A 12,480-nucleotide genomic window follows, 5' to 3' on the forward strand; every position below is an offset into this window, starting at 1 on the left:
TTGAGCAAAATTTACAGCAGAAAAGCATTTTCCTCTTAAAGAATCAGACTTCCAGTGTTCTTTTGCTTCCATTGTCTACCCTGGTCCTTCACTGGTGTTTACTCTGATCAGCAGTGTCTTCCTTTTGGCTAGAAACCACGCAGATTTAAACTGTAATGGGCAAAAATGTAATTTACTGGACAAGTTTGGACAAAGGAAAATAACATAGAATAAATTTTTAAAAGTAGGGTGCAAATTGGGATGTCCTGGAAAACACAGGAAGGACTGGGCATATCTGAGGTTTCCCCCTACATTCATGCTGGGACAGTCTGAGTACCCTGGAGGCTACTTCATAGTCAGGAAATGTGTGGGTACCTGGGACACTATGGCAGGATAATAGAACTGAGACCTCTGTGAGGCAAGAGAATGGTGCTGGACAAGATTTTCAGCTGCTGGAGAAGTACATGAAACAAAGGCAGCACAAGGTAACAGCTGCTGACCTTAGCCCAGTTCTGTTATCTCTGTAGTACATTGTTCTCTCTCGGATGACAACAAGTAAGTACTAAATGTTACAGAGGCTGACACTCCAGTCTGAGTTAAGTTGTTTAAAATATGGAGAACATCACAATAAAACTGTCTGTAATTACAGAAAATAACAGCTCTTTGCAACTGATCCAGATGGAATTCAGACAGAACAGTTTAAAGCAAACTAAATTCTTCTATTAAGAAATTAATCGTTAACTTCTATTTTAAACCATTTTCAAATCAAAATCATTGAAATACAAAGCATATAAAAAGAGAGTATGGCACAGTTGTGGCTGATTTCAGTTTATTGATTTGTTTAGATGAACTAAAATGTTTGCATTGATCTTTCAGAAGAATTTGAATAGGCCCCAAGAATCTTTTTAGAAGGATCTAAGTAGTTCAGCCTAAATCCTTCAGTAGTGCCCTGATGATCCGTGTTCAACATAGGGGAGTTATGTGATAGACACAGAAGACAGATCATTCTGGCAGGAAAGTGCATAAACCTGTATAATATACCCCGGATGCTTGAAGACTGTCATTTCAAATGTAATCATTTCAATCTGTGTGGGGAAAAACAATGATTCTCTGATCTCTGCCAAATTACTTTAAGAGACTATCCACACTACATTTCTAAAAGAAACCTTGAGCTGAATTCCCCTTTATACCCGTTAACACAGTTTTTCCTACTCTAAACTTTTAGCTAAAATGAGATATCTAAAATACATGCTTCTTCTGGTGGATACAAGTCTTTGTTACATTTCCCCCCAAAACAAGTTGAAGAGAACAAAGAACTACTAAGATATCCAGCATAAACCAAAGTTCAGGAAATTCAGCCTCTGGCAAACCAAGGTAAATAAAAAGCTCTTCTGTGGAGAACTTCCCATTGCGGATGCTCTGCCTACACAGAGGTTTTTCAGGGTTAAGCCAAGAGGGTTTTTTTTCCCCATGATTTCTTTGCATTGTTTCAGCTTCTGTGGCATAATAGAGCCAAAGAAGTGATCTGAGATAATAAAGCTCCAGGCCAGCTTTAACTGGCAGCACTAGTAATGTTCTGGCACCATCTGATGTTTTTTGTTTTGCTTGCCTGGGTATAATCTCTAGGCAGCCCTGCTTTGTTTAGTCAGTAAAACTAAAGAACAAAAACAGACTACTAAGGTCATATGCAGCTTGAAAAAACAAGTTATCTAAATTAACAAGCTGAATTTCAAAACCCTATTGTGCATTAGATACCTTAAACTGGTAACCCCACACATAAACACACCACCAGGTGACTCCAAGGAGTATCCATGCTCCAAATTCGTATTCGTGACAAACTAGTGTACAATGTGACATGTGAAATGGGGAGACAATTAGAAATCCAGAATATTTCTTATTTCCTAAAATCAAATACACTCCCTTTTAGTGATTCTTTTTCACTAAAGGGGCGATTTTCTATTAAATTTTGTTTAACTCAGTATAAAGTTGCAGTGTTGTGAGACTCTAAACCTACTTCAGCCCGACTATAAAGGCATTTAAATAGCAAAAGAATAAAAAAGGGCTATAAACGGGAAAGGGGGAAAAAGTTGCTAATGAATATGCTAAAGGCTGCACGATAAACACAAAACTCAGGGTAAAAACTACTTCTGCTGCTTTATTGTTGATCCCCAGGAAGGAACATGAGCATCCCTATGGGTCCTTTGAAGTTTTAATGTTAAAGCACAGCTCAAGTTCTGTACTTATGTCAGAGGAGATCAGTGCCAAAACCATGCCTTGTGCTGAACAACAGATTTGCAATTGTCCATAGCTCCTGGGGAATTCATTCCACATTCTTGGATCAGTCCACAGGAAAGCTGTGTCACACTGAAGCCTTAACTTTTAAAGGTCATCTCGAGTCGTGAAATGGGTTTTAGACACTCCGGACGTGAAGCACTTTGAAGAGAAGCCCCCTCGGACTCCATTGTAAAGCCCATTTTGGTTTCGCACTTCGGGCACTTTGGACATGCAAAAAGCCGAGAGGCAGAGGGACAAGTACAACAGCGAGAGATGCTCAAAGCTTCCAAGCAGTGCCAAGTGTTTTAGAGAGGAACTAAAAGGTTCCAAAGTGTTTTAAGGGACAGGATGACGCCCTCCCGCCCTCACAGACCGCAGCGCCAGCGCGCCGTGCCCTCACCTCACCGCACCGCACCGCTCACAGCCCTTCCTCGCCCTCTGCCTCCCCCGGGGCCGTGAGGAGAAGCCGCGGGGCTGGAACCCCTCAGGCAGCGCCCTCAATCCCCGTATCCCAAATTCCATCTCTCCGGACATCGGGGACCCCCTCACGGCCCCGCTCCCCTCACGGCCCCGCCCCGCTGCGCGCGCAAACACCGCCCCTGGGGCAGAGTAGCTCCGTGGCCCCTCCCACTCGCTGCGTGCTCCGCCTCTCCCCGCCCGGCGGCCGCCGAGTCTCTCCCCCGCTCCCCTTACCGAGCGCGCGGCGTGCGCGGCGGTGCCGGTCCGGTGCTAAGATGGCGTCTATCATGGAGGGGCCGCTGAGCAAATGGACCAATGTGATGAAGGGCTGGCAGTACCGCTGGTTCGTGCTGGACTACAACGCCGGGCTGCTCTCCTACTACACGGTGAGGGGCGGCGGGCGGGCCGGGCAGGCGAGGAGGCGCCGGGGACCGGCTGAGGCGCAGGGTGGGGGCGGGGAGGGGACTCGGGCGTGCGGGAGCCGGGGCGGCCAATGAGGAAGGAGGAGGCGGCGGGAACGGCCAATGGCAGAGGAGGAGGCGGCGGGAGCAGCCAATGGGGCGGCGCTGCGGGGAGACGGAGCGGCGGGGGCGAGCGGCGCTGTTGTTGTTGGCCGCGGGCGGTGCCGCCGGCGGGAGCGGCCGCGGGACCCGCCCGGGATTTCCTGGCAGCTCCGGGGCCGCGCACGCTCCGCCGGCTGCCCGCGACCCCCTTGCCCCGGAGCCTCGCTCGGTGCCGGCCGCCCGCTGCAGGGTCCCGCTGCCCCGGCGCTCCCCACCCTGTCCAGCGGGAACTCGCTGCAGGGGCTCAGCCCAGCCGGCGGGCCGGGGCGGTGCCGCTTTCCCGGGGCCGTGTGCTCCCAGCCGCGCCCGGCGCTTCGTTCCCGCGGCTCGCGGTGCGTTACCGCCGCGCTTGGCGGGCTCGCTGCCGCCCGGCAGGTGCTTCCCAGAGCCGGATCGGCTTTCTCGTTTCCGTTCAGGACTTCCCACTTCCCGGCACGAACTTTTTAACTGCTCTGTGTTAAGAAACAGTGATGTTCTCCTTAACTTTTTTTTTTGGCATACCCCCTGACAGATCCTGGCTTGTCGGCTAGTTCACCTTCCTTATTCGTGTTTTTACATAACTTACACGTATTTTAATGGTACAAATTAATTATTTTCAAGGATGCACCCTCTGAAATGTGAAGGCTCACTGGGCAAACTGCATCCATGCAGCAAAGTTTTGTTCTCTTGGAGCAGTCAGCGTTGTCAGGCTGAATAAAACACATACAAATTAAACCTGTAGTAAGTTGGAATAGATTTACAGCAAATAACTTTGCCAATATCACATTGTCTATGAAGTTTTGTTCATACAGAAGCATTGCATATAAAACTTTTTTCCCTAAATCTGGATTTCTGTCATGCTGGGAGAGAGCTTCTCTCTCCAGATGCAGGGGATAAGGCTCTTGCCACAGAAGTGTCACAGCCTCTCAGTTTTGTTCATGTGGGTTCCAAATCTCTCACCTGGGATGTGGATGGAAAAATGGAAGTGCTTTTATAGTTACTGTATAATGGCTCTTCAAATGTCAGCTGCTTGACAGAGATGAATTAGTCAGTGTGGTCTAAGTAGCAGTCCAAGGTGCAAAGTCATTTAATGCTCAGCTACAGGAATAGAAACATTTACTGATGACTAGTGTGTATAATTATAATTCTGGATATTGCACTGACTTTCATCCTATGGTCTTCAGCTCTTTAATAGAATTATATTATTTAATTGTTTCCTACGGCTGGTTACCTCTGCACATACATTGCACTTTTTATAATTTATTATGTTCTCTGTTAGTATAACAACTTCTAGTTTGAAAGTTTAAAAGCCCTTTTTTAAACTACATATCCTAAAAAGTTCAAGCTGGGTTCAAGGGAAAAAATCGTGTTCTCTGCTTTATGTACATTTCCCACTAAGAAGTGGCTGCAGTTAACATTTCCTTCAGAATGCTTTTCCTATCCATGAGCTGTCTTTCTGCACATATGTCTCTGAGGCACTCACTAGGCTATTCTCCAGACATCTGTATTCATTCTCTTACCTAGGGCTGTGTGGTGCTGAAACCTGCCTTCCAAAAGATCTTCTTTGGCACACCCTCCTCCCCATGTGTGCTGGCATGGTTGTTCCCAGGTAACTCGGATCTAGTCCCAGCTTGATCACACACCTCTCAAGAACCAATCCTACCAGAAGGTGGTAGGACACTGCTCCAGCTTCAGTTTGGAGTAATAACTCCTGACTGGTACTTTATGAGGCTTGTAGACAGCATTAATTTGAAAGGCTGGCAGGTCCGAGGATTTTATTTCTATGGGGCAATGGCCTGTTTTGTTCTGCACAGGCACCTTGTGTCTGAAACGAGCTGTGTGATCAGGTACACGCGCTGTGCTGTGCTCCCTCTGAGCCAGTTTCAGTCTGCAGCAATGGAACTGCCTCACTCTGCCTGGCTGATTGTGGCCGGGCTGGTGTTTGAGCCTGAATCTGGCCCCTCCCAGGAGTGTAAAGCTTGGGTGGGGTGGGCTGGGGTGCTTTCAGCCCGGCTGTCTGGAAGCAGTTTTGGAAGCAGATCTAGAAGCAGTTCTGTTGATAGGAGCGGTTACAGGTACCTGCTCAGCCTGTACCTGCTCGTCGTCTCTCCAGGCTCCTCAGCCCATGGCTCTCCAGTGAGTTCTGCAGACAGGAGACACTTTTCTCCAACAGATCCCACAGCCTGTTAACCTTTGGCTGGGGAGGAAACTGCAGGCAAATAACTCCTGATGCAGCTGAACTTTCCATTAGAGCCTGAGCCACGAACTTCTTAGGCGTCATTACACTCTTCCACTTAGCCCTCCTTGGTAGTCACTTAAAATAGACTGCAGAAAAGCACCCTTAATGTGAACCAAACATTCAAACAGAATTAGTGTGCAATAGCACTGTACTCTGGGAGGAAAAAAAAAGGTTATGCTTTGTCTTTTGGTGGAATGAATACCTGTTAACCTGAGTATGTTTATACATACATCAGAAGCAAATGAATTCAGTAAAACTAAGTTTCTGGAATAACTACAACTTTAAAGAAGCAATTCATTTTATCCAATTTGCCAAAATGTTGGCTTTTTTTTCCCCCCCCACTTCTGTAGTCCCGGAGTTTTTTTCCCTCATTCAAAATTGAAATATTCATCCTCAGATTTGTTTATAATTACTTTTGTGTAAAGTTACTTATGAATTTTATACTTTAGAGAATATAATCTGGACTTGTCATTCAAATATTCTTTTCACTTTTTTTTGCTTAAATAAATGATTGTCTTATATCAGCAAATAGTCACTTTTTTTTTTAAAAAAAAGCAAAGTATTAATTTAATGGCAGTGTACCATTTTTGCCATTTTGGATCAGTTTGACCAATGGCTTGACAATTTTTTTTTCCCCCTTCAGTATTCTTGGGTTTGTGACTCTACCCATGCTTCAGTGTTTTCTCTTGAAGGAATGACTTACATATATAAGTTTCTGAAGCATTGTGGGGTTTCAGTGTATTTGTTATTGGCTTCACTGAAATATTTAGCAGACAGTTGTTGAAGTGGCTCATTCCTGCCTTCTGCTGGTGCAGGACCTGTAAAGTAGTTCCATGAGCTGGATTCCAGATGAAAAATAGCTTTGTGCTGGTTTATTTTTTCAGCAGCTGAATTTGTTCTGTTGTTTGTTTTGTGCATGTCAGTGTAGAAGCATATGTTGACATTATGCTGGGAGGAGAGCATGAAGACAAAGAAATGGTCAAGGAGGAAGGGGGAGTTCAATGCAATTTGCTTTTTGTTTGTGTTTTCTGGCAGAAGTGCTGTCTTAAGTACACATCAGCTATAGCCTCGATAACCCTTGGGAATCCTGTAGAAATAATCCAGAGAACCACTTAAGTTTGAAAATCTGATTTAAATTCTAACTTTAAGTGCACTCTTTAAATAAATATTTAAATTGTATAATAAATTGAAAGCAGAACTGGCATAGCTGTGCAAACAGTGCTTAAAGCAGCGCCAGAGGAAGGTCAGTTCCTTAAAGTATTTTAAAACTTCATGGATATTTGACATTTGGTGGTATTGAAAGGAGAACTATTCAAAATGTTGCAGGCTTAAAGAACTGCCTTGCACAGTGAATGAGGGCTGCCAGAAAAAAATTGTTGTGTATGACAGCCCCATATTGTGTGTTCCTGATACCAAACTGGGGAGCCTCCCATCATCTTAATGGCTTTTGCACCAGTGAATGCCTAAAGAATGGATTTAAGTGCTGTTCTTTTGTTCATCATTCCATCAAACTACTTTTAAAACATTTGCTGGTCCACTGCTTTCCAGGAGCAAGAGCTGTGTGAAATCAGTTGTTAGGAAAAGCAGTGTAAAAGTGCCTTCCCATCTTTCCCCTCATGTTTTTCAAGACTACAAGTAGTTAGCAACTTTAATACTGGTTGTATTGAAGAACTGCTTGTGGGTTGTACAACCCAGCTATTTGAGGAGGGGGACTCAAATTTTGGAGCAGTTTTATGAATCTTTGGTGGTGAACAGAAAACAAACCTTGTTGACTTGATTTTGAATGATGCCTCTGAAGCTGCAGTCGTGGCTCAGTGACTCCGTGGTAGAGACTTGCAGTTGAATACTTCTTCCAAATGCAGTTTCTCAATCAGCAGCTGCGTGCAAAAATCCCAAGAAAACAGGAAAAAAAACACATCTGCTTTTTCACAAACCGAGGTCTCTGTTTTCCATTCTCAAATGAAATGATACTTTTTTCTTACTATAACTTGATCTGTCACGTGTCCTGAAAACAACTTAGTGAGTCTATTAAAAACAGACAAAACTGTAAGTGAACTTGTAATGATAAAAATAATTCTGAATTTATGGTCAAGGGATAAAAAATAATGTTGGTTATTACACAGAAATAATTTGAATTTTGTACATAGTTTCAACTTTGTATCACAGGTTTTGATGCACTGAATAAACTGTGAAAGGATTATAATTTAAGTAGTTGACTCCTCTTTAGTAGTTAGGTAGTAGCTACAGTTTAGTCTGTAGCTGTGCATTTTTGGGGAAGAGGATGAATGGAGGGCTCCAGGGCTGTGCTGTACCTTTTACACCTTGATCCACTTAAGGCCTCACATATATTAATTTCTCATAGGATTCTCTAAAGCAGTGTAATGCTTTTCTGTGCCAGGACCTATAAAATGTTGCATTACCTATTTAATATAAGCCTGTTTATCTGTTGGGGTTAGATGAGTCCCAGTGACACCTCAGCTATTGCTGCAGTGTTTTATCTCCTGTTTTATGACTGCACCCACAAAGGTCCCAGCTTTAGCTGCACAAACAGCAGGGCTGTGAGATGCTGTCCCTGAGCTCAGGGAGCTTCTCCTCTGAGAATGGTGTGTGCCTTGCAAGGGAGCTGGAGGAATGGTGGGCTGGGAACAGCCTGTAAAGGCTTTAAATTGTTGAGGTCTGTTTCTGCTTTAAAAATGAGCATTGCCTTAGGATCCAATGTGAAAAATGACTGTTATGGAAAGTGATCCAAATTTAAGCTTATCTTGTAGATGCAGATAAATTGCAAAGATTTACTGTTTATAGATACAGCTTGTTCCAGGTTCTTCATCCCTAACAGGAAATAAATGCCCCAAGTGGTTTTGCTCATCTGTGTGCTTATGTTAGGGATTTCCATGACAGCACTGAGTGAGTCAGAAATGCACCTCTTCAAGTTCTCTGCTCTTCTGTGCAAGCAGAACTCATGCCTGAGAACTTTTGGAGGCGAAGAGCAGCTGTGTTTTATTTGAAACCTTAAACTTTGCACGCAACAGCGAAAACTCAAATGAAATAGAAGTACTTCTAAAGATGAAGGAGGGAGTCTTTGGGGCTTGGGTTAGGATTCTAATTTTGCTTTGTTTTCTTTAGATAGGTCCAGTCATAATTTTAATTTCTCTTAAGAAGTTGTAGGTTACCTGAAATGTCTTATGTTAGATCAGTTCTGTATGTGATCCACTTCGCTGTGTGGATGTAAAAGAGAAACCAATGAAGGCCACGTCTCTTCAGGAGATACCTACATTCCCCCTGCAATAATGCTCTATAGCTTTATTCATTTTTACAAATTTTTATTTGAGTTGCAGCTGAAATTTATCACATATTGCTGTCTGCTTATAACCTGTTCAAGTCCTTTATCAGCACAATCAGTACAATGTGTATTGAAAGCTTATGGAAAATGTAATTTGGCTGGTTATAAAACTGAGCACTAGAAAAGATAGCTGCATATTAAAATTTTAAATATAAAAGGAAAGTAAAATGTAGCTTTTTTATTAGGTATTTAGAGATGCCTTTCTGCTGTATGAGTTTTTTTTCCGTGAAATGGAACCGTTCCTCAAGACAGTTATGGGATGGCTTTATTTTTAATAGGTTATATTGGATAACCTACTTTCAACCAAAGAATAGTAAGGGGAAGCTGAAAGTATCTGAATTGTATTTTTATAAAATCTTAGTTAGGGAGGGGGTGAAATCCAAAATGTCAGCTGAATTGTGTTTTAAAGTACTGTCCTGCAGCAGCAGTGGAAGGTTTGCTCTCTGCCAACGAGAGAATCCAGCACTGTGTGTGTGTGTGTGTGTGTGTGTGTGTGTGTGTGTGTGTGTGTGTGTGTGATGAGAGCTGCCTGCTCTGGAGCTCAGGGAATTCAGATACTGCCATGATGGGTGCTTTATTGCACTTAGGCAGGATGAATTCCTTTATATTATGCTTTCTTATAATTGGTATTGACCAAGTAAAGCACTGTCAGAAGATGGTGAAATTGTAGGTGTACAGGCTCACACTCTGACCTGTTGTTTATCTAGTGATTCTTTTTGCAGGCTTATAGAACCTTATAATGTTTAAACTTAATTTCCATTCCATTAAAATGTGGTGGACAAAAAAAAAAAAAAAAAAAAAAAAAAAGGAGGTTTTTACTGTATCTTTTGAGTTGACCATGTGAGTTGATGGTCAGTGGAAATGGGGCTTGTTGGGGTTCTGTTCTCCCTTGCACTGGGACAAGCCCTCATATTTCCTGCAAGTTGCTGAGGGGTCTAAACCCAACCAAACCCAGTCTCTTGTGCTGCCTTTGCTTGTTCTGTGCCTGTGCCCAGCACAGGGAGCTGGGAGGGCTTTCCCTGGATTGTGGGATCCGGGCAGTCAGACCTGGCCAGGTCCCTGCAGCCCCTGCACTGTTGCTGCCTCAGTCCAGGTATTTTCTTTCCTGCTTAGATTATGCCTATATTTCTTTCAGAAACCACCAGAGGGAGTGATAAGCTCTCAAAAGTGTACTCCCATTTTAGGAGAACTCTCAAGGCAGTGAATATAAAAAATAAAAATGTTCTCTAGTGAGCTATGTCCCAAATATACGCAATTTCTCATGGGAAATTGTTGGAGAAACTTTGTAACAAGATCCTCTCTTGGGTTTGAGGTTAAAAAAAAAAAAGACCAAAACAAAACAATGCTCCAAAAAGTCTTTCCTATGTTCTTGTTGTCTAAAAAGAAATTACATATCTGTAGAATCCATTACAGAGGCACTGCTGGTCTTCAATTCCATTTCACTTTGACCAGCTAACATATGCTGATGTGAAAACAAGTAGATTAATACTGATGGCTTCTAACACTCAGAAGACAGTTCTGATAAATTGGAGCCTGAATTGAATGAGAGGTCAGCTAAAACATTATTTAAAGCCCTAGTGCTTTACTTTTACATTATCTTTAGGGAATAGGATTTGCTGGGACTGCTTCATTCTTTTCTTGTAACTATATCTAAAACATGTGGAAGATGAAGAATAATTTGTTACTGTTAAGACTGATACTTTTTGTCCTGTCTTTTTTTTTTCCATTAATGTCAGCAAGATTTTATTGCCTAATTTCTTCAGTGAAAATAGGTCTGGTGATAATAATACCAATATATTGTCCTGATGGAATTATTGATACACTGCTGGAAAAAAGTGGGTGTTTCAGAAGATGACAACAAGATCATCTAATCATGAGACACCAGTGATAATTGTTGTTTTCCTGACCTGAAAGAATATAGTTTGAATATTTGGATGGCAAAAGAGAAGGGGTTTTATTAGACAGGGCTACCTTTCAGCTAAGGCTACAATAGCAAGTAATTTATAATTTAAAAAACAGGAAGTGTGTGTGTGGGTAGTGAAAAACCAGCCCTTACCAGAAAACCGAGTATTCAGGAAGACCTAAATACTTTCTTTTTCTTCTTTACCTTAAATAGTTTGTGTGTGCAACTTGGGCTTGCCACTATTGCCCAATAGCAATGATTACTTTTCAGCTTTGCCTGAGGCAGTGGTGGGAACAGCTGAAAGCTCAAGTATCACAATTTCAAGCTGGAAGTGAGTTGACTGTTTAGAATTTCCTACTTGGGGGGGGGGTGGGCAGGGGTTTGAAGCTTTTTTCCAATGCTTCAAGCAGGTAATAAAGAAGAGATTGAGTAATTTGGCAAGGTAGGTCAATGTGCACGTTTGAGCACTGATTATGGACGTGACAGTCCTGTTTTCTGGTCTGGGTTTCAACAGCTTGAATGGCTACAAACATTTACTTTTTAAACTGTAGTAATGACAGTGGGCTGTACTAGCTAGGAACTAGGTTTACAAACATGTAATTCTAAATACGAATTTCCTATCTGCCTAAAAAGGGTATAAATCAGGCAAAGTTTCTGACAGATAAATAAATTCCTTTGTGCATTTCTGCCTGCACAGCTGGATTTTATGGGCACTTTCCTGAGAGTGGGAGAAAAAGAAGGAAGATGTGAATCAGTATACTGCTGATTTTTAATATTTCTCAAGTCCTGTCTTTTTACTTTCTGTAAAGGTGTGGACTGCATCTTATAAGTATTTCTTGAAGGTATTTAGAAAACTTCTTGAAGTGGGATGTTGTATTCTTGTTTTTTGAAGGATTTAGTTTCCATATGATGGTGGTGGGAACGAACCTATTTTGTAACAGAAATTGCATCTCGTTTAATCAGTCACTAAAACATGATGCAAAAATGCTTTATTCTTTCCCTGTTGGTTTGAATTACTTTCTTACTGTATTTGTTAACCCACTGATCTGGTTTTTTTCTCTTTCAGTCAAAAGACAAAATGATGAGAGGCTCACGTCGAGGGTGTGTTAGACTCAGGGTAAGTGTTGTTTTATTCAGTACTTAGTGACTTACTGTGTAAAATATGTCCTAATGGAGAGAACTGCAAGGAGGCTTTTGAGGTTTGGGCTCTAATCCTGACTCTGCAAAATGCTGAAATACTAAAAGTATTCAAAGAAAGAAAACATTAGAGGTCAAGTGACATGCTGGGCTAATTACATCCTATAATTTATATATGGAATGGAAATATGATACATTTTATATGATATAATAGAAGGCATTCTTTGGCAGAGTAAGATGGGTTAGTAGTAGGACACCATGAAAAATTTGCTGTTTGCAGTTCTTGTTTCTCTGTGTGTGGAAGTCCATGTGTATATAAACAGATATAGATGTGTATTTAGTTTCCTGTACCTACAGAAGTCATTGTGAAACTGCTTTCTTCTGTCCTGATTTCTTCTCTTACCATGTTCTCCATCCTGCCATCTTGGATACTCCTTAGGCCTAGGCTTGAGCTTAGTGAAACACAGGAGGAAGGGAAGGAAGGGGAAGGGAAAACACTGTTGGCAAAGTTTTTGAAATATAGGTTGGAAGGGGATATACAGACTAGGGAAAGAGAGGCAGAGGATGCAGAGTGGGAAAGCTGAGCATTACCTGTTTGAGGCACTCT

General features: G+C 42.4%; 2 protein-coding genes across 7 annotated transcripts in view; one reads left to right on the top strand and one right to left on the bottom strand.

The window, feature by feature from the left end:
* Positions 1–3,033, bottom strand: part of LOC134046847 (epidermal growth factor receptor substrate 15-like) — a 36,925-nt gene extending 33,892 nt beyond the window's left edge. The window contains exon 1 of the mRNA XM_062497660.1: positions 2,947–3,033. The gene's annotated coding sequence lies outside the window, so the exon portion shown is untranslated. The remainder of the gene's footprint in view (positions 1–2,946) is intronic.
* The window catches only part of OSBPL9 (oxysterol binding protein like 9), a 57,441-nt gene continuing 47,936 nt past the window's right edge, over positions 2,976–12,480 (top strand). For 5 of the 6 annotated variants that reach the window (XR_009933384.1, XM_062497655.1, XM_062497654.1 and 2 more), the window contains exons 1-2: positions 2,976–3,098; positions 11,803–11,853. Coding sequence is in view for 5 of the 6 variants with exons in the window: in XM_062497655.1 (XP_062353639.1) it covers positions 2,988–3,098; positions 11,803–11,853 (162 nt within the window). In the remaining variant the exon portion in view is untranslated. The remainder of the gene's footprint in view (positions 3,099–11,802; positions 11,854–12,480) is intronic. The other variant, XM_062497658.1, reaches the window with a different exon arrangement.

The sequence above is a fragment of the Cinclus cinclus genome, chromosome 8, assembly GCF_963662255.1.
Source record: "Cinclus cinclus chromosome 8, bCinCin1.1, whole genome shotgun sequence".
Classification (NCBI taxonomy): Eukaryota; Metazoa; Chordata; class Aves; order Passeriformes; family Cinclidae; genus Cinclus; species Cinclus cinclus.